The sequence below is a fragment of the Nymphalis io genome, chromosome 1 (assembly GCF_905147045.1).
Source record: "Nymphalis io chromosome 1, ilAglIoxx1.1, whole genome shotgun sequence".
NCBI classification, from domain to species: domain Eukaryota; kingdom Metazoa; phylum Arthropoda; class Insecta; order Lepidoptera; family Nymphalidae; genus Nymphalis; species Nymphalis io.
In genome coordinates this window covers 5171723-5199249 of record NC_065888.1, presented here as the reverse complement: position 1 = coordinate 5199249, position 27527 = coordinate 5171723, and the positions used below count along the sequence as shown (strand labels likewise).

General features: G+C 32.1%; 1 protein-coding gene across 1 annotated transcript; it reads right to left on the bottom strand.

Moving 5' to 3' along the window:
* Nucleotides 1–14: 14 nt before the first annotated feature.
* LOC126769131 (microspherule protein 1) lies at nucleotides 15–26487 on the bottom strand. Its single transcript, XM_050487731.1, has 8 exons — nucleotides 26277–26487; nucleotides 25873–26203; nucleotides 25468–25686; nucleotides 24724–24880; nucleotides 24274–24385; nucleotides 23656–23809; nucleotides 914–1129; nucleotides 15–121 (listed from the first exon to the last, which is right to left on the bottom strand). The coding sequence occupies exons 1-8, from the start codon at nucleotides 26378–26380 to the stop codon at nucleotides 32–34; spliced, it is 1383 nt and encodes a 460-aa protein (XP_050343688.1). The 5' UTR covers nucleotides 26381–26487; the 3' UTR covers nucleotides 15–31.
* Between the last annotated feature and the right edge of the window lie 1040 nt (nucleotides 26488–27527).

Sequence of the window (27527 nt, the reverse complement as noted above, 5' to 3'; positions counted from 1 at the left end):
TTTATTCGTATTGATCCTTTATTTGTTTAATTTATACAGGTATGTTTACTTTGACAGCTTCTTGTCGTATGGCGCTGATCAGTTCTTGGTTAATCAGAAACACGAAGCGAAGTCCCGCGATCTGTGAATAAGTTAAAATGTTAAAGTCAATACCGACACCAAGCTTATATGCGAGTTTTTTTTCTGTCATTATTCTAATTAACAGCTATTAAATATTATTCATAATATTTTTCTCAAAAAAAAGGACAATTAAAAATACCATATGATAAATAAATATATAAAATAAATAAATAATAAGTGGTAGGTATAATGGCCAGTAGTTGAGTATTTATTGAATATTAATTTCAAATTCTTTGTCTATGAGTAAATTTTTTACATTAATATATTATCAACAAAAAAGTCAAAACTCCCCTAGTTTAGAATTATTGCAAATACTTTATTAAATTGACAATACTTTATACAAATGGTAACGTATCGTTTCAAGACGGACAGAGAATAAGTTTTCGATGCATTTTGCAGATCCGTTTGAGCGGGTACCACTAATCATTTATTCTTTCGCCAAACATAGTCGATGGGCAATGTTAACCACTTATTATCTGCCTGCTTTCCTGAAATACACTTTAAAAAGCCAGCTCTTGATTTGTAACAGTCATTTTTGTTACGAAATGGTGTTAATCTATATTATCCACTTTCCCGCATTTTTCGTTTTCAGTAAGAGCACACATTAAACCACATGTTATATGTGGATTATTGAATTGTTACTGATAAATGAAAAACGTAACAATAAATTTTACCTAGTGTAGTAGTATAATAAGAATCATTGAGAAATAAGAAATTTATTTTTGTTTTCAAACAAAACAATTAACCTCCTAGCTTATGAAATATTAGTCTTAGATTATGTTCATGATCATACCTCAATAACACTATTGTGATTGAGTTTCACTTTGTTCCCTTGGAGTACCGGACGGCCGTCGACGAAAATCGGTCTTTTTCCCTCCGACGACATGAAAAAGTCTCCGCTATTACGCAAACGAATAGTCGCTTGCTTCCTTGACACCTTCGCGGCAGGACCTTCCAAGCTCAGGTCCACATCGATGGTATGGTCTCTGGTGCTCCGACCGACCGCGATCTTGCGAAAAAAAATAAACGCTATAACCACTGTACCATAAACAGAAAAATTTATAAAATAAATATTTATAATTATAAGAAATGTAATCAACCTTTTTGATATATCATCATGAGTGTCAGTAGGACCAACCGGTGATTGTATTTAACATAATGTTTGACCGTTACAAATACGCGACAAATTCTTCTATTGTACATATGTTAATAGCAAGGTCGAGGAAAGATCACTGTGCTGATATAACTATAATTACAGAACTATACAATGTACCGCTGATAAAAATAGATACAGTTATACGTTAAATACATAACAATTTCTATTTCGTACGAACAGACGGAACCGTTACATGACCGCCAAAAAACTAAAATATCACAATGAATAAATACAGGATTTACGGGATATTAACATGATAAGTGAAACACGCTAACCACGAATATAATAATTGAAAACGGAAAGACGTCACTCTATACAGGTACTTTATATGTAAACTGAACAAATTTATAGTATATAACCTTTAGTAATACTAAATATTTATGACTTACGAAGTCGCTTTACGTATATAATCTGTTTCAATTAATATGCGATGTTTTCCATTTTAATTGTCCTTGATCTATTATTACGTTGCCGATAATATAAATGAAGTAAGTAAATTTAAATAAAACATTTGTTAAATAAACATCCAGCAGTGGATACTCATTCTAACACTTTAGTTGTAAGAGTAATAGTGCAAAAAATAGTGTAATAATTGAATTACAGTTATAAGTAAATGGAAGTATAAAGGTAGTAATTAAAGTAAAAAGTTGACAACCACTATTTAAAAAAACCGACGTCGAGATTTTTATTTATTTTCTTCTTAGCTCTTTTTTTATAGGGTCACCATAACGGTAGGTAATTTTTTAATTACCCATAAGAATAATCAATATCATTAGCTTGATCTTATACCATCTGTTTAGGGTCTGCCCAGTGTGTAAGCTACATGGAATGGATTTGACAGATTAATTCGTCTAAACCTATTCGCAAATGCAGATGGGTTGTTCCCTGCCATGTTACTGGCGCTTGGTTGAGGTGTTTATTTGCTTAATTGATGGATGCGCTTAACAAAAGTTTCAGTCTGCTCTTACTACACCATAGTATTGAGATGGTGCACTTCTATTCTACTCCACCTTAAACACTGTCCAGAAATATTATATGAATGAAAGTCAAAATCAGCTTGAAGCTTTTTGATATTAATAGGACAAAATATTTGCCATTATTTTCCTAGCTTTTTACCGTTACTTTTTTGTGTAGATAATCGTATTGAATGGAAACCTGTAGCGACTCCAAAACAAACTATGTTTGTAGCAAGACAGAAATATCATATCGCTGGTAAATTTGGGGGGCAAACTAATTTGGTTTCTTCCTTAGGATTTGAGTATAAAAATCTTATACCATCCTTATCCATTATCCGCACAATTCTTAATTATGGTAATGGAGTTCAATAACAATTTTAGAGGTAAAAAACAGGTTTTCATATTCATTTGCACACTCACAAATGTTGGTTGTCTTGGTCAATCGTTTATATCTCTTAACTGAAGTTGGCCCTTGTTGTGGATGAAATTAAGAAGAGTCAGGACATTCCGAATAATCATTTGGCATAAATTATAATGTCACTAGGGAAACTATAATATCACGGCTTTGACAATGACCCTGCGACATAGATAAGTCACAAAAACCCCGATAATATTATAAAAAAACCCGGTAAACTTAAGTTTGTTTAATTAATAATGTTGTATTAATCGTTATCAAAGTTGTAATTTACGAAAGTATTGATTATGATAAAAAAATTGTGCGTAGGTAATTTTTTTTTTTAATAAATCAATTAAAATTTCGTTAACAAACAACTACGAATGTAACAAAACATGGTAAAAAAACACAGAAACTGTATTATAATCTTTATATTAAATATAAAATCTTTCCTATTTTATTATTATACTCTTCCGAAGTCGAAGCGAGACGCTAGTTCAGACATAAGGAAAAAAACTGAATAAAAACATTTTTGTGTTTGACGGTACTGTTTAATAACTTCTTATTTATAATTTTAAAACAAACAAGATAATGTTGACGCGCCAATGCCGCTGATAACGTTATCAGTGGATACGTGTAACTAATTGTGGCGTTCGTACTATCGGAATAATGTACACATTTACAGTGCAGTGGCTCGTATTTAAAACATTTAATATTACATCATCAAGACACTGTCAAAAAATATACTTGTAAATTATTTACAGTGGATTGCGGCTGTTAGATATCAGTCGTGCAGTTATGAACAGTGGTGGAAAAAACACATTTATCAATCCGTAAAAAGGAGTGATATCAGAAATATTCTGGAAAGAAATACAGTGTGTAAATTTTTTGTTACCAAAGCGTTTTTATCTTTCAAAAACATTCGACATTCTTGTGTTGTTTTTTCAGCCATACGTTATCGAGAAAAAAAGAACGTAATAGAAATTGTGTGATTATCTTATTTTTATTTATAATTCTATTAACTCTAGACAACTGACTAAGATTTTAAACTTGTTTTTTTTTGTTTGTACTAAACACGATTCATATTTAAATCTTAAATAATTAATAAGACAGAATTTTTTCTGAAAAGGATTATTAAACACATCGTTTAAATAACGGGTCGAGCTTCGAGTGCCAAATTTATTTCCTACACACCAGATTTGCTGATGTTATTTTAATCAATAATTACGATCGAATTTGTTTTAAGATCGTATCGTGCAAATCAATTACGTTCAATAATGTACATTGCAATTTAATTTGTGTTCGGAACTAGAAACAAAGTTACGAAACAAAATATGCTTATATGGTAAATATAATACTTATGTTTTAAATAAGTATGGAGGTAAATACAAAACTTGCCGATACGATTTTGCATGTTTGTGTAGGTAACATCGAAATTTCTACTGTCAAACAGCAATAGTATACATTGGTATTGTTGTGTTCCGGTTTGAAGCGTGAGCGAGCCAATGATACAACAGGCACAATGAACATAATATCTTAGTTCCCAAGATACCGAGGTTGATGGCACATCGATAATGTAATGGATGGTTACTATTTCTTAAGCGGTCACATAGTCTCAGGTGGACCGTTTGTCTACCTAAATTAAAAATAAAACGTGATTTGGTACAAAAAAAGCATCTAAGACTTCTAGATGATTCTAGAAAGAGATTCTATTAAAAAAAATTATCGTGAAGTTTTTATTCTCTTATATTTAATAAATGTACAGTGTCGTCATTAGATAAGTCTATGTAATATATCAGCAGGCGTTTGCTCATTTTAGAAAAAAGCATATTGTTCGTTAACGAATAAATCAATTCTCTCTTACATAAACTTATTACCATAGTATTTTTTTATTCATACATATTAGTTTTATCATGGATTTTAGTTGCGTCAACAGATTAATTCGCCATTGTCACGTAGGATGAAGACCAATTAATTTTAAAAAAATAATGCAATATCAAATATTTAGCGACTTACTGTATTTTATAACGATGATTTTTATTATTATTAAATATTTATAATATATGATTGATTGTTTTGTTATTTCTTGAACTCTAATCTTTTAAGTTTAATAGAAAAAGGATTTTGTTTTCGACAGTTTTAAAAAAATATATATTATATGCCTTTTATCTTGTAGACCGTACACTTTTTTTCGTTAATGCAATTTGAAATATTTTATACATTTATATCATGAAGCGTTTTTAAACACCTTCGGTTACCTACTAGTTTCAATACTCGTTCTCACCACCTGTATAATTTAGTGCATATTTTTTTAAAGGATTAATTAAGCTCTAATATATATATAAAAAAAAGAAGTATATTTATATAACTCCAGAAGATTTATAGAAATGAAATTACATAATTCCGGTATTTTTTCTTAAATCATTAAACTGATTGAATTTTATTAAAATGGTCAATCATTTCAAATTTGTTATAGAATAACATATTTAATACTTTTTAGCACGCAAATATTAGAATAATATATTTAAAACTTTTTTGCGCGCAGAAAAATCCGTATAATACTTATCATCATTTTGCGACGAAGTGAGTGACAACGCCCGCGCCCGCGCCGTGCAATCGCTTAAAGCGACTCATTTTATGTAACGATTTTGCTAATTCGTCTCGCTTTGATTATAAGGAGTTTATTACCTATAGAAATAGTTATCAAAATATGAACTTGACAAGTTGACATGAGATAAATATATGTTGATCGAGAGTTAAAGGAGCTCTGTTGATCATCGGAAATAAAACGTTGATATGTGCCTATTTATATTTGTGAATATATTAATGATTGAGAAGTCAGCACGAATAGGTAATAAATATATTGGCCTATACCTTATTGTTCTCACTGCGAGAAAGATGGAAAAGTTGAAGTAAAAAGATAGGATTCATCAACAGCATTACTAGCTACTTCGGTCTCATGAGTCATTTGCGAAGGCAAATTAGTTCATATAGATTCTTCTACATTTAATAATGAAGTATAATACTTTAAGATAAGAAAACAAAACGGGATTAAAATTGATACACATAAATAATATTATCGGGCACATATAAGTTTATATAATATAAGGTTTAGTGCCAAAAAGTTATGAAGTAAGTAATAAAAAATTCGACCGCCATTAAAGTCTGCCTAATCCTTTATACCATTTTATACTTTCTCTATATAGGCAGTAAGATGATAGATCAGTCATCACAAACAATAAAAAATAAGACATTTATCTGTAAGGCTTAATCTGTAAGAATAATATAAATTAATATATATAGCACTGCTGATATATATTAATGTTTGATATGTATCTAATAATGTAAAGACAAACATTACGATAAAAAACGCATTGTTCTTGATTAACAAATTAACTGTTTTACATAAAATAAATATTTTATGTAAGCGACGATGTTTTCAGTTGGTATGAATGGAATACCTGGCCATAGTATTTTTTATTCAAAAAACATATATACTCAAATTATATGTTAACTGAAAATCCAATCAGTTGTCACATTATTACGCGTCAGTTATATTTTTGTTTTCAATGCTATATGCATCTGTTCTCACAATGAACACATTCTTTTTATGTGTAAAAAGAAACATGCTTTGGAGACCTCAAAACGCGGAGTATTACCATAAAGATTTTAAATGGCAATAATTATCAAAATGAGCAGATAATTAAAACTAAATGTTCAAAGAAAAATGGCTTTAAATATAAAATAATATATATTTTTTAAATCAACATACAAGCAAATTACATGAGTAATTTATAATAATGACGTCATGGACTGTGATTTTGGAATAATTCAAGTGACCTCCTACCGTGTCAAAATAATTATTTACACCTTCACGGTTCCATTTTTGGTATCTTAAATATGTATATGGTATACTCAAGCAGATTGATTACAACATTATTATTAAGAGTATAAATGTATGATTATTAATTATTATCGTTTGGTGCATTTCCAATAGAAAAAGTCAACAATTAGTTTTATTAGATATTAACATTTAACTATTTGCCATTTACACATTGTGAAAATTCTATGGGTCTCCACCAAAAGAAATTTGGCAACTTTCATGTTGTCAATATGATGATACCAACCAAAAGTAAAGTGACATGTTGTTGACACTTCAAAGACAGTTAAAAAATAACCATTGTAATGCGTAATTATTATTAATGGAGACTTTTGATTTTTTTCATTTGTTTAATATATATTTTGAATACTATTCATAACGACGGAATAGTCAGGTAATTTGAAGTAAATATATCAATATTTAAAACATTATTAATATATGTCAAAGATTGTTTTTATCTTAATTAGCACTAGCTATGTAACATTTATTTTACATGATATATGAATAACAATAATAATAACGCTAATTTTAAACATGTAATTATTTTGATACGTACGATATCGGGTTATCAGACTATTGATTTATGTTGTTCACGGCTCACGAGCTACCAAAATTGAATAATAAAATACGAAACACAACGATCGCAATTACAATTGTTAAAAATAAAATGCATATATTTACTCTGTACAATGAATTAAAGGTAATACTTTTAAGTATTTTAATTTGCCGCATTATATTATGTTTATAGGAGTTATGTAAATGTATTGTAACTTTTATAATTATTATTTAGGTTGATTATTTATTTATGTTTAACAAATTTAGTAATAATAACATTAACCCAAAACTATGAGATCGAAATCGACACTGGATTTTCGAGCTATTCTGGAACAAAAAAGATTTACAAAGCAATGAAAGATTATACGTTGCTCTATTGCGGCTTGAAATATAGGAACAAACCAACAAAAGTAATGTCGCATTTATGAATTATATAAAATAATATCTGTTACAGTTTAAATACCAGTTTAAGTTTAATTTTCTCCATAACGGTGTAACCTTGATGTAATGTCTTTATATTATTTATTAAGCAGTGTAAGTTATCAAATAATCGCCTCTAGTATTTTTAATGGTAATTCGTAGAAGTAAAGCCCAAGCCCGAGTATCATATTCCAAGGAGATAAACAGATTTAATACAGGTCCGATTTCATAACATTTATTTATTTACGTGCTTATATTTTATACATTTATTTATTTAAGATTCATCAGTTGCATATATTTACAATTTTAATTACATCTTGCAACAAGACAAAAAACAACAGAAAAAAATGCAAATAGGTTGTACTAATAGACTGATTTATCTACGTGAAACCCTAGAAGGAACAAATAAAAAAAAAGTAATAAAAAGTTTTATGTAAAATTGCAAACTCCAAAAAATCTCTTGACATTGCGGTGTCAAACGCGAGCGGAAACACGCCAGAAACAGAAAAAATATATAAGTATAATATTAATGACAATTTATTTATTAATGATGATAATGAGTTCATTTCGTATAGGACCAATTGCAAATAATAAGTTCCTTGACCTTTTTATTTATCTGAGAAAGAGTATTATTATAATATACAACATATTTATTTTCCTATATAAAAACAATAACATTACTTTCTTTAATAAATAAAATGAGCTACAAAAATGGACATGAAAAATCAATATAAGCGACTATTTTTATTCACGCACTATTATTTTCTTTAGCAACTTTGTCAATCATAATATCATAAGGTTAAATATCTACAATCAATTTTCTCTACAAAACATTACTTCGTAACCGCAAAATTGTAACATAAATAGTATTTTACGAGTAACGGGTAAGTAGGAGATGCATCAATTAGTACCACCTTCGTAATAGTGACAACAGTTAGTACGCTTTGTCGTCAAACACCACAATACAGGGCTGCTTTCCATTTAAAATTTCCAATAATAAAAACATACACAGCGGTGACGAATCTGTTTAAAGTTTTGCGAAAACTATTGCTTTCTCTTTCTTACGTATAGGGTTAGAAAAAGAGCAGAGGTTTAGAAATCGTGTAGCATAATTACAGCACCATATGAAATATTAATTAATCATTAATAAAAGTGTAAGTCATGTTTAAGCAATATTCGCATATCACGGCAAATGACCAACAGCCTCGTTGATGGTGGACATGGACAATGGGCTACCGCATCCAAAGCCTACAAACACAGTTGTGTTCTACATATTTCCATGAAACAGCGTGAACTTGTAACCCGCATTGTGTCCTCGTTTAATAATTTTACAAATGGCAACCCTAACTCACAGTAGGTGGCGCGAGTTAGATGCTAATGACAGAACTGGTTTAAAAAAAAAACAGTTCGTCACGAAACGGCTTAAAACATCGTTTCAGTATTCCAAATCGTTTTAGAAAGATAGAATATCGAAACAAAATATCGCGATATAAACGCAACTTTAATGTATGTTCAATGCAATTATTTAATTTTGTATTAGATTTTATATTATATTTCATATTTATTTTTGTAATATTCATTTAATTTGTCATTAATTATATAAACTAATCGATGAAATGTATTATGAACTCTTATCGTTTGCGTACTGATATGTTATTTTGTCCATTTTCGATATCTAGAATAAAATAAACAGATATCCTGATCAATCGAAGTAATAAGGATAGCACAGTCGGATAAATACGAATACTCATTAACACAGAGAAACAGGAAAATAAAATGAAAAATTCGCACTTCTTTAGCAGCAGTATCATTATAATGGCGTTCAAATTAGCAAATCTATAAGTATATTTTGTTTTTGTATGGTTAATGGCGTCAAAAATCTAATTTTATGCATAATAAAGGTGAACATAATTCGATTAAAACGACAAGCGACAATAATACTAGTTAGGGACCCCTATATCAAACTAATATTATAAAGAGGTAAGCTTTTTTTGTTTGTTTTTCAATATTCATGCAAAAACTACTAGTCCGATTTACGACCTATAATATGGGACGTCGCATAAATTATGTTATTTCTATTTTTTTTAATTTAGTCAATATGGTCTCCAAAGGCAAATATCTCCGAATTTTTACAGAAAACTCAGCAACAATCTTTCGTGTAAAAAATATATTTTCTTGCTTATAATTTGTTAAAATGTTTTAGATAAATATTTATATATGTACCATATCATTTGTTAAAAAAATCATAAGAATACATTACAATTGCATATTATAGTATTATATTGAAGTATTTAATTGCAATACAAATGTAAAAAAAAATCTTGTCTTAATCCTTAATAGACGGTGCCTGGTTGAGATCACTGTAAGTGATACGGCCACCTTTGCATAGTTTATAATCAACCTGTTCTTCTTTTATTTTCTTGTAAATTGTGTGCAATAAAAACATAATAAATTAAATAAATAAACACATTCCTATTAAAGATTCTCTTATAATTAAAATTTAATTAACGAATAATACAAAAAATACATATAAATATTAAGCGGTATCGTGTATAGTATATAAAATATAGTACGAGCAAGGAGATCGCTTGAGTCGATACTTTGATATAGTTATTTAAAATAATATCCTTAAGTTAGATCTTTATTTTACCGGTGCGCAATTGAGTAATATATAAAATATTTAGACTGACTGTCAACGCAACTTAAACTTTAAGATAATTCTTTGTGAGGCTTCTGAACGAAATACGTTTCGCAATGTAGAGGGGAGCTATGAAAGGATTTTAAGACGTTCAAAGTATCTGTATAAGATTCTGATTCTGTAAATTTCAGGAATTAAAATACATATTGGACTAAAAACGCACCGACTAAAAACCACCAAGTAAAACGTAATAAGGACAGCCTTTTACGGACAGCTTTACTGATATGCTCTTTGGGAATACCATTGTTGGTGGATTGGATTTTACCAATATAAGGGTTGTCTAAGCGCTATGTGCTTATATTAATAAATGCGATACTCTTACGATAGCCATGAGATCAAATGGGAAACTATTCTTTGTTATTGAGTAAACGAATGAATGATTGAATGAGTACTACTTTGGAAACAAAATGACTACATCAGTTTTTTTTAATTTTATATTCTCTACATTATCCCGTAAATATTTAAAATATAAGATCATTAATACATAATATTAATGCGTACATTCCTAGAACATCTGCTTTTATCTTTCCCATCGGAAAGCCAATATTTACAGCGTCGCAATGCAATGTTTCCTTATCGAAGCCATAAAAGTTTTTTTATTACACGATTTCGACAATACCGATTAAACGGAATATGCGCACTTGCAACACACATTTCAAGAAAAAAATAATTCTATTTATGGATGTGATATGAATACCCTTTAAATACATTTACAAGATTAATATGACTTTAAACTAAGATATAACGTATGTTTAAAAAAAATGACTGAATAATTTAAATGCTTAATACTACTACTGATTGGAGAGAGGTTATAAGCTGAGTGATCGACAAAAAAAACAATACTTTGCTATAGGATAGTAAAAGTAAGATAAAAGGCAATAAATGTAAGACTGCTTGGCTAAAGTCGCCCCTTCTTTTTTAGATGAGGTTTGGAGTTTATTCCACCAATGCGAGTTGGAGGATAAACGTATCAGATTTTCATCCGACGACGATCCGAGAACTATTACAAATTAAGGAGATGAAAATATCGTTAAATAAAGCTAGAGCTTGCTAGAGTTTGAACGTACGATAAAAATTCTGTTAAAATTTACTTGTTCTAACAACTGGACCGTTCCCGCTCATATATAATAGTTCTCGAAACAAACATCGAAACCGCTGCATCAAATTTGATTAATTTTAATTAAATATATGCATAAATATTTTATAAAAAAAGTTTCATGAGTAATAATATATAAGTTAATATGTTTCACCTTTATCATTAATATTTTATTAACATTACTATTATTATTTTAAAAAATGTACATTTTAATTAATTTATTACGTACCTACTTAAATAATATTATTTATTAAACCATTGTAAATGCTATACATGAATTATCGATTGCTTTAGCCGTATAGCTTGATTGCTTGACAAAAATTTTATATAATAAACCATATTTACATAAACAAAAATACCATGGAATAAATTAATCTGATACTTTTGAACATAACAATTATATTTTTCTATTTTATTATTTATTGGTGTTCAATTTGAAATAACACATTAAAATGACCCCAAGTAAACCTATTAAGGATGAAATATAGTTTCTACGTCAGATTTAAATAAGTAAATATGTATGGATATAATAACTTTTTAGACTCGACCGGTAGATGAATTCCTAAAGATAATGACGTCCTCCTAACCGATTTCGGTTACGGCGACCGTTCTCAAGAGACTAGCCAGATGACTATAATATGTCCCGTGCAGATGCACGGGACATATTATAGTGCACAAGTGTGTACGTAAACACAGGTGCACTCTCTATTCCCTTAGTCTCATAATCCGGCATCCAGATGGGACATTGGAAACATTGGAGTGTAAACACGGTAAACTTCAAAGCTCCGGGCTGCTACTGATAATTATCTAGACAGAAAAACGTAATATCTTGGCTCGACTTTAGGTTTGAACCAAGGATAAGGATTTGCAACCTTATAAATTAGCCACTAGGCTAACGAGGCAGACAAATATAAAAATAATATGATAAATTACAGAGATAGAACAGCACATCTTCGTGCGGATTCGCCGGACATTGACAGAGTTCTCTTCAAAACATTCCATTACATTTAGTACGTCTTGTTTTGAATACACAACCTCAACAATGGCGGTGTGCATGTATGTTGTATAAACACGCTATTGATACACACCGAGTCACATAACATTGAACGATCGTTATTCAGGTGGCAAAAATTAATTCACGGTCGAAACTCAAAAGCAATTTCATAAACTTTGGCTCAATTAAAATAATAAAATACTATTTTTAAACATAATAAAAGTTATGTTAATTATAATAATGTGTAATAAAAAAATATGTGAAAATAAGTTTATTAAATTAAATTTGTTTTATTTTTAACTGATTATGTATTAAAGTGCACCGTGTACTCACTGAGATTGTTTTACCACGTTATATAATTATCTTTTTTGCAGATTGTAGAACATACATTTAATTTGAATTGATCATTATCAATATTTATTATGTCTTTGTTGTGGATATTATTCGGATGCAAGCGTTATTTATATGGGAAATGAGGTACCTAACAGTTTTAATTGTTATTAAATCCAGGGAAAAAAATCTATCCAGTTATATATAGTAAGGCGCAAAATATTCTGCCTCGAAGTCACGTACGATGGAGGTTAATTTTAGTTTTTACCATATTACAATACAATTTCTACATTATATGTTTAAAACTAAACTTATTCTTTTATTATAGAACAAAATTATTGTATGTCAATAAAAGGATACTTCATATTTTATACAGTCAATACATTAATCAATTGAAGTCACAAATCGATTAAAAGTCCGACTAGCGGTTGCAAGCATAGAAATACCTTCTAGATTATAATTGAAATACGAGACCTTGAATATTTTATTTGTTGTACGTATTTTCAATTTTTTTTTAAAAAATATTGAAAAATTATTAAAAAATTGAATCTTCTTTTATTTGAGTAGGATAATAAATAGATAGCTCAGTTTAAACAAAGTTACAGGTTGCTTAAGAACTTTATGCCGTCGATAAAGCTTAGGCACATGATACTAGTATTATAATGAGACAAAATATGTTAAGCTAATATTAAGATTGATATAAAAACTTTCATATTATGGTAGGTTCTAGTTTGGGAACGGACTTGGGTGGATATAGTACATGTTGTTTTTTTTAATATTGCTTAGGATTACTTTATTTTCACTTCGACAGATCGGATATTGTATAGCGTTACCAAAAAGACCAACAGAAAATGATCGTTACAAGTGATTGTTAACGACTATATATATATAGACGTTAAAAATAATATATTTTTGCGTTAGCGTTAATATTATTAGCTCTATGGCCCATGTTGTTTTCGTTTGTTGTAGATGTTAAGTTTTTATTTAAAGCGTACATTCAGACAATGTTTTGAGGTTAGTTTTAATTTATTTTTAAACTATGTACTTAAAAAAAGCAGAGATGGCCTAGTGGTTAGAACGCGTGCATCTTAACCGATGATCGTGGGTTCAAACCCGGGCAAGCACCACTGAATTATCATGTGCTTAATTTGTGATTATAATTCATCTCGTGCTTAACGGTGAAGGAAAACATCGTGAGGAAACCTGCATGTGTCTAATTTCATTGAAATTATGCCACATGTGTATTCTACCAACCCGCATTGGAGCAGCGTGGTAGAATAAGCTCCAAACCTTCTCCTCAAAAGGGAGAGGAGGCCTTAGCCCAGCAGTGGGACATTAACAGGCTGTTACTATGTACTTATAGCAAGTGTACTTTATTTAAACAATTGGTTCAAAGTTATTTAAAAATAGATATCATAGTGCTTCGTTTTAGACGAAGATGGGAGATACTGTCGCGATATTATTTAAATATAAGACCATAGCTGCTTAATCCGTACGATATTATCGATTCACCCAAAGAATGATGAAGCATCAATAAAATTGTGAAAACATTGATTGCTATGTGCGATGATTTGTATATCCCTAGGGTATCAGGTTATACTAATTTATAGTAGTTTTTATTAGTAATATTATAAGATAAAAATTATTGAAACAGTTTTAAAAAACTGTTTCATACGTAACGTTACATAACACAGAAAATATTGTAGAGAATATCAGACTATTTGCAAATAGCAATAATTTCGTGTTCAATCGTTTCGATATAAAGCAAAACATACGACATTGCTTACAAGTTCCACCGTAAAATATTATATACATAGGTTACCTAACAACATCGGATAATCTTCCAATGTGTGCATTGGACATTTAAGAAATGGCTCTTCTCTCATTCCAGTCTGTGTGTCATCAAAATCGAGTCTGACGTGATACAATCACATCCTATCTATGATGAATCCATAGGTATAGAGCTATACATATAATTAGCATTGTATAATTATTGTAATTTTAAAAACATAACATTCAGCGATCGAGGATTGTCCTTGATGCCCGACCGAACCGTGACACACATCTGAAGTAATTTCAATATCGATCCTTCATAAAATTGATTCCGACTATTGTACATACCTACACACATTTAACGTCAACATGCATCGGTTAATGTGCAGCTAGATTGGGATCGGCGTGCTTTTTAGTATAAGGTCAATTAATATTAGAATTGTATTGCTTGCACTTGTCTTATACCATTTGTAATGGCTTAACTAAATGGAAATAAAATGAATATAAAAACAAGCTTTTTTATAACCCATGTACTAAAACAAAGAAAAGAGATAAGCACAATGGATATAACTAACTCGTTTACTGTAAACGAGGAGTTGAGACCACCACCATGTTACCATATTATTGAATTTTCTTCGAAATTATAAATATTAAAATTTTCCAAGCTCATTCGGTTGATGGGAACTGGTATAAAATTTAGTTGCTAAATTTGACCACATACTGAGTAAATAAAATCTTTTAAAAAAGCCAACCCGCCTAGCAAAGTAAAAGCCGCCATTGCAAATAAAGCTTTACACATGTGCGCCCAATCATGTGATTGGACGCAAAAATTACCTGCAGTAGTAGAGTATTAGTAGTAGTAGTTTAGCAGTTCTTTGAAAAAAGGCTGTCCTTTTTCAATATATTTTTTTTAAATAATCTCTACTGTATTTATCGAAGCTATGTATGTGGTGGTAAAAAAATAGTCGAGATGGCCCAGTGGTTAGAACGAGTGAATCTTAACCGATGATCGTGGGTTCAAACCCGGGCAAGCACCACTGAATTTTCATGTGCTTAATTTGTGTTTATAATTCATCTCGTGCTTGACGGTGAAGGAAAACATCGTGAGGAAATCTGCATATGTTTTATTTCATTGAAATTCTGCCACATGTGTATTCTACCAACCCACATTGGAGCAGCGTGGTAGAATAAGCTCCAAACCTTCTCCTCAAAAGGGAGAGGAGGCCTTAGCCCAGCAGTGGGACATTAACAGGCTGTTACTGTTACTGTATGTATTTGGTTGTATCGCTAGAATATAGCAATCTTCTTTTTTTATCGCTGGAAAGACGCGTTACGCGTTCGCCGGTGTCTTAGGCGCCGAGTGCGCCCAGAACATCGGAATACCCACTAAAAAAACCAGCGGTACCCTTTCCGTCTTAACGAGGAGCGCCGCGGGAGCGCTTTCGCATGCTACCATGACGCTCTGACGAGAATAGAGCAACCCGTCACAATCCGTATGTGTCATAATTGTCGCCTATGATGTACTTTTTAAACAACCCGTTTTTAAGGGGGAGGCCAATCCACATAAAATATCATTTCCAAAGAGGATTATCGGTAGGCAGGTCTGCCGTAAAAATCTGCCAATTCCTATGAAATTTGAATGACCCAATCCAACAAAGACAAATGATCATTATTATTTTTCTACAAGAATATTTAATTTACGCTTAACACGTATTAAGATTTAAAGCGAATAAACCTGCGTAGCACAGCTACATTAAATAATAATATTATACACTAAAATCTTCTCCGAAAAGGGCCGCATGTTCTCTTTTAAGTTATGTGTATTGCCTTAGTAAATTTTTCAGTTAGACATTAAAAAAAACGAGTCCTCATTTATTAGTATAGCTTTTTATAATCGAAAAGTATTTGACACGAATTTACTCGAGAGAATTAAAATGATTAATGATGTTTACATTCAAACACTATAAATATTAGGCAATTTGTTCGGGTAAGTGTTAAGATAACATGCATACATAGGCAGTTCAATGTATGTCACATGTGTTCAAAGTTTACTATCGCCATAGAAACGCGTACACAACATTGTGACAATGACATACAAACATATATTGTGGCCTATTTATTAATCATTTTATCCGAAGTACGTAATCTATTTAAAACTTTTATCTCGTTATTATAGAATTAAACTGTTATTCGCTTATCTCCATATAGGTAAAATTAATCTATAATTTAGCCGTATCTGGATATTTTTCTGAAGATAAATCACCGCTAACTTTCTTTTTTTTATTTGTTAGTAGTTGAAAATAAAATAAAAGCGATTCAAGAGATTTACTGATGGATTTTATAATTGTCAGCAAAATTATTGCTAGATATATAACGCAAAGAAAAATACTGTATACATTTTATATAAATAACTTTATTAAGTTAGTTTTTTATTGGTATGCCATCTGATAAGTGGTCCCCGCCAGCCAAAGACACTGGCACTGTAAGAAATATTACCAATCTTGGGAACTAATACTGAGTATTACTGTTTGGCGGTACGATGTATGATAAGTGGATAGACATAAATATAATAATTTAAAAAAAATACAATTTCTAATTGCAACTGTAACTTGAACTGTTATATACTTAAGTTGATAAAAACACATTCTGGGTAAGTTATAATAAAGGAAAGTCAATAAACTATATACATTATCATCATAAAGTAAGTTCACGCAAAGTTATGAGCGAAGTTATGTTCGTTTAAGATAAAGCTGTTGTTTTCAACACTATTTTCTAAGATGAATGTGTCGGATTGCAGTATTATTAAACTCGACAAAATTATTCGATTCGATTTGCCGAACATTTGTTAAAAACAAAAATGAACAAAAAAAGACGATATTCATTTTATGAATTCATTTCACGATATTAATTAGACTGTATTAAAGCCAGTTAGTGGCGACGACAGGTGCAACTATGTGAAATATCGTGAGCTAAAATAAAATCGCGATCAAAACTCGAAATATAAAATGGATGATAACCATCGTCAAACTTTAAAATGTCCAGGCAAAACGTAATTAGTCTAACCTGTAATGAAGGCGGCTTAGTTTTTGCATCGCCTGTTTCGTAATCCTAGTGGAGATGTTCTTTTCCATTTCGACTTAATTATAATCATTATTATTTTTTAATATTATCATATTACTAAAAATATATTGGATCAGTGGCTTATTGATTGTAGATAACATTTCAGTCGTAATGATGACTTTGAACTTTTAGTTAAGCCAACCGTATTATTATACAATTTCGACATTGAAGCGTGAACGGTGTATTAAGTGAAATTTATATTTTAACATAACAAATACACAATAAACAATTTAACATATGTTAATAACAGTTATTTAAATAGCATCACAACAATAAAACTAGAATACATTTTTAATTATTATACCTTCAGTAAGTGAATCGGGCTAAATTTAAATAAATCGTATTAGTTAAAACCGAAAAAACGAAATCGAATTTTAGCATATTTCAATATTAATATTATTATAAATTTTGATTTGATTTGATTAAGAAGTAAAGATTAGATATTCCAAGGCGGGCCCGTCTTTATAACAAATCAGGCGGCAGCTTAAGACTTAATTTAAAACAAAAAAGTACAAATTGTCTAGACAAATTTCAAATTTTCACTAGTATATCCTAGTCCTAGCTGTTAGTACTAAAATAGTTATATGTAAATAATATATGAACTAAAGGATAATTCATGTCAATAACTCCCACATTACATAAACGGGCACAATCTATTATCAATCTCGATGAAATCTGATTCCGAAATGTGTCGGATGAAATTCTACCACATATATGTCCACCAACATGCAGGAGTAGCTTGGAAGAATAAGCACCAAGCCCTTTCTTAAAAGTTGAAAAAGCGTTTGCTCAATATTGTTACGTTTACAGGCTAATACTTTATGATATAAATATACTCATTCGACTATTTTCGTGTTAGGATAATAAATATTAAAAAACAAAAAACAATCGAACTTACGTCGCCTTAATATTATAATCTGTATCCATACTTGAGTTATTTTTTAAATACAAATATGTTCGAATTTTATTGTGTTCTGTTTTTTTTTTTCTTTGAATGAGGTTTGCATTCTTGTTATTTGACTAGGGCACCGATATGCTCGGGCTGATGTCGCTTATGTGCAGTTTGAATATAGCTCAAGTAACACGAACCTGCATTCAAAATGTAATGAAGAATAATCATATGAACTATACAATTACACTTAAAGACTCGTAACAGCCTGTGAATGTCCCACTGCTGGGCTAAAGGCCTCCTCTCCTCTTTTTGAGGAGAAGGTTTGGAGCTTATTCCACCACGCTGCTCCAATGCGGGTTGGTAGAATTCACATGTGGCAGAATTTCAGTGAAATTAGACACATGCAGGTTTCCTCACGATGTTTTCCTTCACCGTAAAGCACGAGATGAATTATAATCACAAATTAAGCACATGAAAATTCAGTGGTGCTTGCCCGGGTTTGAACCCACGATCATCGGTTAAGATTCACGCGTTCTTACCACAGGACCATCTCGGCGACTTAAAGACTCAACGAAATTTATTTCCGATTTATAATTAGTCCTTTAGAACTCTAGATCTAGAGAAATGAGATATAATTCAAAGTCATTATTTTATAAATATAATATATTTAATTAATTCAAGTCGAGTTACACTTATGTAAGTAATATTAAAATTTTCACGGTCATAGTCATAAAAAGCATCCTTGCTGCAGTATTATTATACAATACAGGTAATTATTTCGATGATAACAAATACTAGCTTTATTACGCTATGAATTTCATTTATTCGAACTATATAATATATCTAATTATTCTGGCAATAACCATTGTCCAAACACATTGTTATTGTAAAGATGTAAATGATTCTCTTTTTTAAGATTTATAGCAATGCCCATTAAGGAAATTACTAATAATCCTATTTAACCCTCCAATTAAGCGTGAAGCTTGTATTACGAGTAGGGACGACAATAGAACAAGGGGTCATGAACATACTGTTTTTTTTATACAATAGGAAGACGGACGAGCATATGGGTCATCTGATGGTAAGTAAGGTCACCAACGCCCATAGACATTGGCATTGTAAGAAATGTTAACCATCGCTTACATAACCAATGCGCCACCAACCTTGGCAACTAAGATGTTATGTCCCTTGTGCCTGTAATTACACCGGCTCACTCACCCTTCAAACCGGAACACAACAATACCAAGTACTGCTGTTTTGCGGTAGAATATCTGATAAGTGGGTGGTACCTACCCAGACGAGCTTGCACAAAGCTCTACCACAAGTATTACATCGCTAGGCAGCCCGTAAACGTCATGCTTCTCTAAACTAGTGGTTTATTTTATATATCATCTACTATACTATTACTAGTATCCGAAAGCGACTTCAGCCACGTTTGAGGGAGATGTTAGGTACACTATGTCCTGTCCTGACAACGTCTACGCTAAATGTCACGATAATCGATTGAGTAGTTAAGACGTAACAAACAAACAAAAAAAGCCGAGATGGCCCTGTGGTAAGAACGCGTGAATCTTAACCGATGATCGTGGGTTCAAACCCGGGCAAGCACCACTGAATTTTCATGTGCTTAATTTGTGATTATAATTCATCTCGTGCTTTACGGTGAAGGAAAACATCGTGAGGAAACCTGCATGTGTCTAATTTCACTGAAATTCTGCCACATGTGAATTCTACCAACCCGCATTGGAGCAGCGTGGTGGAATAAGCTCCAAACCTTCTCCTCAAAAAAGAGGAGAGGAGGCCTTTAGCCCAGCAGTGGGACATTCACAGGCTGTTACGGTTACGGTAAACAAACAAAAACACTTTCGTATTTATAATATTAGTTATGACGTCTGCAATGAGACTGTCACACGATACCAACCAGTATACATCGCTACTTTGTCATTTATTACCTAATAACATACGCAATGGGTAGTTAATCGATACAAAGCATAGCACTATTAAACCTTATAAAATGGGTAACGAGTGCCTTTCCAGTCAGTTTAGCAAATAGCCCATCAAACAACAATCTACAATAAAGTATATAACATGTACTTGAATACGATGTACTATATGGTACACAAGTATATTGAAACACTGTAAATTTCCCACTGCTGGGCAGAGACTTACGAATGTTAGTGGTTACACGTGTGACAGAATTTGATACAAAAGATGAAGGTTTTCTCACGATATTTTCATTCAGCGCCAAATAAAACAATTATGAAACCTCAGTTGTTACCTGGGTTTGTACTTGAAGACATGTTCTTGACTAATCATTTCATTTTACACAAAAGACAATTATAATTAAAAAGTACCTATTGAGTTTTGAGAAAAAAAAGCCGAAGCAGATTAAAAAAAATCATAAAAATATGATAAGAATAAACAAAACCAAAATTTTTTTACTCAAGCTAGCTCATAAAAACATTGTTGATTCGTAATTACGTAATTTAAATTTTGTAAGAAAGTTTAAGCCGAATTATGCCGAAAAAAAAATTGACATTATCCAACATACGCAGATTTCATCGCGATAGTTTTAAACATTAATTGAAGACGTTATACTTATATTAACATATATTATATTGTATTAACATACGTATTGTATAAAATATTATATAAAACATCAAAAAACCGACATAGGTCCATTGTTTCTGTTCTGATTACCAAAAGTGAGTGTTATGGTCCTTTTAGCACCAGACCACAGAATTAGAAAGCATTAAGCACATCCGTAACAGCCTGTGAATGTCCCACTGCTGGGCTAAAGGCCTTCTCTCCCTTTTTGAGAAGGTTGGAGCTTATTCCACCGCGCTGCTCCAGCGCGGGTTGGTGAAATATACATGTGGCAGAATTTCAGTGAAATTAGACACATGCAGGTTTCGTCACGATGTTTTCGTTCACCGTAAAGCACGAGATGAATTTAATTACAAATTAAGCACATAAAAATTCAGTGGTGCTTGCCCGGGTTTCAACCCAAGATCATTGGTTTAGATTCACGCGCGCCACATGAAACTGCCTAAAAATTTATAAGAATCTATATATATATATAAATATTTATCTAATTATTTGCCTAAATGTTTATCAGATCATTATCATCACCGAGAGAATTATCATGAAATCTACATAAAGGCAACAATCTGAGAATCCAGTAGTGACATGTTAAGGTATAAATAACAATAAAATGAATTTAGCAAGGAGGTTGACTTCTCTCTTCATTTAACAAAAGACTTCGTTCCAATATAAAAAAAAGCTTTCTTTTGTAAACGTCATCCGCTCCTAAATGTTCTACTCAATATAATTTATATAAATGACTTAATTTCATGACATCCTATACGGCTTCCCATAGATACTCAATTCCTTGTCATCTAAATACCTGCTATCTAGCTTACTTTCTTCTCTTTTTTTAAGGAGTGGAAAGCAGCTCAGATATAACGCATCCTCGGCCCCTCCCGTGCTGTGCTCCGCTCGTGGCTCAGCGGAGCTCTCGTTAGAGAGCGAAGGTAATTTCACATTATACCCCTCCCCCTACCCCGTACTTCAAGGTTGAAATAGAACACCGTGGATACGTGAGCTGGGGGCCTTACCACCTCACGTATCCACGGTTCCAGGGTTACGCTCTATCTTTCAAACCCCGGGCCCTGGACGACACCGACGTCGTCTCCACCGAACAGGATCAGCCCTTTCCCATTATCACTCCACCGTCTCCTTCTGGACCATGCCAGTTTCACAGAAGGAGGCTACGGCCCCTCACGCTTATTCCATGCAGCGCAACGCCGACACGATTGCTCGCAAGGAGAGGTCTTGTCTGACCTCACGAATCTCCCTCTCTGCACTCCACGCGGGGCACGCCTCCATCGTAAAACTGACTCTCTTGCATCAACTTCACACTTTTCCTTTTCCAGTTGACGGTACAATGTCTAACTTTTATTGCGTATCAGATTATTCCCATCCCTATCTTCCGATACTTTCTTTTACTTCAATGTAAATACAGCGAGAGCGACTATTCATTTCATTTCCAAAAAGTTGTATGTTCTATCGTTATTCACATATTTGTATTGTAGTACGTTGTGTTAAGATATATATTTAAATAGCATAGAATGCGTCCGAACTTTTAGAGAAGGCAGAGAAAAAAGCGAAGAGAGAAGGGAGTTTCATAATTGCAGATAAATGTATATAGGTAACTTATCACAGTAGTTAATACTGGTGGTAGGGCTTTGTGAAAGCTCGTCTGGGTAGGTACCACCCACACATCAGATATTCTACTGGAAAACAGCAATACTTGATATTGTTGTGTTCCGGTTTAAAGGGTGAGTGAGCCAGTGTAATTACAGGCACAAGGGACATAAAATCTTAGTTCCCAAGATTGGTGGCTATGTAAGCGATGGTTGACATTTCTTACAGTGCAAATGTCTAAGGGCGTTTGGTGACCACTTACCATCATGTGGCCCATATACTCGTCCGCCTACCTATTCTATAAAAAAAAAAAAATTCAAGCACGGCCGATGAACACGGACAGTCACGCGCCGCAGACTCTTCCAACGGTGGGTGCCATTATTTATTTACATTTCAAAATGCAAGCTGATAGAGAACGTAGAGCGTCCGCTACGACTCTCGCATCACCTTAATAATACACTTTTACCTGTGACATATTGCAACTGCGATACACCGTCGTGGAGCTGCAGTATCGTAGTTACCGTGCGCACAATTCAGGAGATTCAATACTTATAGCTTTTCCTTTTTACAATTTTGCCTTGTATAGTCTAGTTCTCATTTAACATCATTGCATTTGGATATTGAATTTAAGCCTTTTTGATTGGCCAAAAAAGATATCTGGTTATTCTATCGAAAACTTCTCTGTACAATTCGCGAAAACCGAAATCAGTCGGGCTGACATTATCATCATTTGTGTATAATTTGATGAATAAAATAAAGTGATAAATAACTTTTATTATCTTATGTATCTCAAAAATTAAATGGAACAGCCATCCGACATGACCGGATCAAGCGCTGCATAATAGAGACAACTTCTTCAAACTGCTACTGGAACCTCAGGAGTGGGCCTTATCAGCTCCACCACTCAAAAACCATTAAACAAAGTGCTATTCAGATAACGTAGCTCTGTTTAAGAGTAAGGCTACTAGCTTGTATAACTCTAAATACGGAACAGCCGAACGTACATTATATGAGGACAATCTAATCGTCGTGCAATTAATATATAGCGTGACTAAATGCCAGTACCTCCCGGGAGCGCATGAGGTAGCGCACAAGACGGCCACGCAGCACGGCCAGCGTGTTTTTGTCCAGCTCCACGCTACCGCCTGCCACCGACTGCACCAGCACCTGCCAGCGGGACAGAGAGTTCTCCAGCAGTCGGATGTCTTTCTTTTCTATCCTGAAAACGAATTGCAAATTAGGTTTTCAATAAAATATACTGTGTTATTAACTGTTTTATTTCTGTGCAGTAACTGGTATTTTATAATTATATGCAAATAATTCTAATAGGCAAAGTATATATGTTCGGAGGGTAATTTTGTGGCAGAATAGGCCCTTACTTCAAATAGCTGATAATAGTTTTTACTCATATCCTAATTCATAATTACACTTTGAATTTAATGGTTTCTATTTCATTATAACAAAATCAATATAAAAGAATAGTTAAATACAATACCGTGTTAAACAAATGATATACACATATTTGTCACCAATTCGGCAAACAAAACAACAAGCCTGCTGAAAGTGTCCCTGTTCCGGGTGTAGCGACTCAAAAACCATTATCCAAAAGTTATTCAAAGAGCTTGGCCAATACACTTGGATTTATCAACTTTATACAAATACAATATGCAATTTTTATCACACCTGTCAGCTAGTTGCATTTCAACATCAATGCCATCTTCTTTATAATCTGGCAGTTCTGTATCATTCATGGTTTCCTCCGCATCAGAGAATGTCACAATATTTTCATTTTGTCCTGAAAATAAGTTAATGTATTTTATGAAAATATAATTTAAAGCTTAGGTAAAGATATATTAAAATATTTAAAAAAAATTATTCACATGTCAAATTTATGCATTTTATAGGTAATAAGGTAAGAATTTTTTTTTTTATATTATGAGGTAATGTCCACCGAAGAAGAACCAAACACAGGCATATAACTATTTCAGATGTCAATAATGAGGTCAAGTTAGGCATTTATAGTCAATTCAAGCTAATTTTTCTATTTATTTTAAGAATTTTATTTCGCTGACTTGAGATTTACCTATTTTCGGAACTAAATATAAAATAAATATAACTTTCAGTGGAATATACCTTTGGGTAATGGTTGCACAGTTTGATCAGGGAGTAGTTGATATTGTTTCAACAATTGCCAGTGAGCCATCAGTGATTTAGCAGTTCTTGTAGGATAGAAAACATGGGGGTTTTGTTCTAACAACTCTTGGAATTTCTCTGGAGCTGGATGGGAATTCTATAAAGCAATTTTAAATATTATTTTATCTATTATACATATATAGGTTTCAAGAACACTATTAATCTTTTACATTATATACTAAATTTTGTTTAAGGTGGATATTACTCTATAAATTCCACTGTATGTTATGTAATAGCATTAGTATTTATGATTAAATAGATTTATATCTATCATTATTATTCTAATCGTATAATACTGGTGGTAGAGCTTTGTGCAAGCTCGTCTGGGTAGGTACCACCCACTCATCAGATATTCTACCGCAAAACAGCAGTACTTGGTAATGTTGTGTTCCGGTTTGAAGGGTGAGTGAGCCAGTGTAATTACAGGCACAAGGGACATAACATCTTAGTTCCCAAGGTTGGTGGCGCATTGGTGATGTAAGCGATGGTTAACATTTCTTACATCGCCAAAGTCTAAGGGCGTTTGGTGACCACTTACCATCAGGTGGCCCATATGCTTGTCCACCTTCCTATACTATAAAAAAAATAAAAAAATCATAATAATTAATAATATTAAGACAATATGGCTTGAATATTTTACTGGAAAATTGTCAATTGATGTTCATGATTAAATGTTATACTTACACTAGGTAAAGTTCCTAGTAAATCCTCTTCAGCTGTAGAATATAAGGCTTGTTGTTGGACAGCTGCTACTAGGTCAGGATGCAGGTTGCGCATTGCTGCAATTGCCACGCGTGACACTTCAGCATTATACAGCAGAGCATACCACCGAGATTGTAGCTCACCCACAGTAAAGCGGCAAGTGAACTTTACTCCTCGGTGAACTATACGAAGATCATTTGTCTAAACAAAAAAAGTATAACTTTTTAAAAGATGAATATATAAGAGATATTTTTTTTTTAAATTTGTTACTTCTTAACTATAATTGTTACAAATCTGATAGCCAACATTTTTAATAGGTATCTACTGAATAAGTTATTTCCGAAATTATATATCAGTATGAAAATTATCACATAAAAAATTATTTACTTGTTGTACTCCCAATATCAAAGCCAAATCATCGGTTGGCTTCCATCTCCCCAAGTCTTTAGTCGATAATTGACTAAGTTGTCCCTTGCGTCGCGGCTTTCGTACTAAGCTTCCTCCACCCGAAATTTTACTTGAAGCTCGTCGCCTTTCTTGTGTTGGAGCAACCGGAGTTAGTGGAGTAGTTCCGACGGGAGGAAACTCGGGCAAATTACTAGTATACGATTGTGTTCGCATTCTTTTCTCGTTTTTACCTAGCGAAGCCCCTGGTAGGCCTAAGCTATACTCAACAAGTTCATCATCAAAACGTCTTCTCTTTATTGATCTGGAGGAGCTGAAAATATTTAAATTATTTATATTGATTCAATTGACTCTCAAATAGTGAATCAATTTTATGAATGCAATACCTGCGTCGTTTGTTGTTGTCATGTGCTGCATCAAATTGCAAAGGTGTTGCCCCTGAATAGTCGTTGCTATCTGATGCATTTGCTGGTGTGGCAGGAAAATCCATTTAAACAAAATAGACTAGCTATGAAAACAATGTATATCAGAAAGAAGTATTTGAGAATCTGATCAGAAAATTATCGAAGATGGAAATAAACAACACATTTGTCATTCTCTGACAGTTGTCAAACTTGATCTTAAAAAACACTAGTGTTGTCATGCATGCATTTTAAATAAAATTTTTAAATATATGTATGCATTAAGCAATGATAAAAATTAAAAATGCATACGTTACAGAAGTGTGATCTTTATAGGTCTGAAATGTTTCGCTCAGACAATTATATTATTGTAATATATATATTATAAAAGAAGATCAAATGTTGCAGGAAGCAATGTTGCATTCAGAGGTTTAGATTTGACCATATAAAGTCTTTTTAAAGTGCGATCAAAGTAAAATGTTAAAAGTTAAACTTTAGTTTCACGTCGCTCAATAAGAGAAACATATTTTCTATAGATGTAAATGTTAAATATTATGAACAGTTCCTTAAAATCCACTGTAAGTAGTCAATTGTAAATCACAATAATTATTAATTATCTGTGACGCGTACAAATGACAAATGTTTTGACTTTTGCCGTTGTTGAGGTTAAATTTCCTTAAGGAATATGTATATTTAAAAAATAAAGATTATTGCAAAATGTCCTATTTGCTACGCTCAATTATTTATCAACCAAAAAATATTCTTGCAAGATGCTACAATAAGATTGTTATAACAGATGATGGTTCTACAATAGTTGCTCTTCATCAAGAACAAGAATTCCCATATGAGTTTTCAAAACCATTACCAGAAGATATAAAAGATGATAGTGGTGTGTTAAGAATGAGCGATTACAAAGAAGTAAAAAGGGTGTTTAAAGATGTGAAGCCTGAAATAGCAAGGCAGCAATTAGCTTCTCTAACTCTAACAACAACACATCGTTGGTTCCCAAGAGCAAGAGATAAGAAAGCAAAGAAAGGTGAAATGAATCGACCATACTTATAATTAATACGTAGTAGTAATAAAAATGTAGATTTTTAATAAATAAAATATTATAGTATCTTAATTACTGTTCTTTTAGTTATAATCCTTCCTTTTATGTGCAGCGCAGATTTGAGCATGTTTTAAAATTTCATTCAATTTGATAAATAATTCAAAAGTTATTCCAATCTATATAAA

What these genes read in the sequence shown, in the direction of transcription:
- LOC126769131 (XM_050487731.1), bottom strand. Translation starts at nt 26,380, where the DNA reads ATGGATTTTCCTGCCACACCAGCAAATGCATCAGATAGCAACGACTAT. An exon ending in TACTAGGAACTTTACCTAGT is followed by an intron (nt 24,881 to 25,467) that starts GTAAGTATAACA and finishes ATTGCTTTATAG; the next exon opens with AATTCCCATCCAGCTCCAGA. An exon ending in ACCTCATGCGCTCCCGGGAG is followed by an intron (nt 1,130 to 23,655) that starts GTACTGGCATTT and finishes TTTTTTCGCAAG; the next exon opens with ATCGCGGTCGGTCGGAGCAC.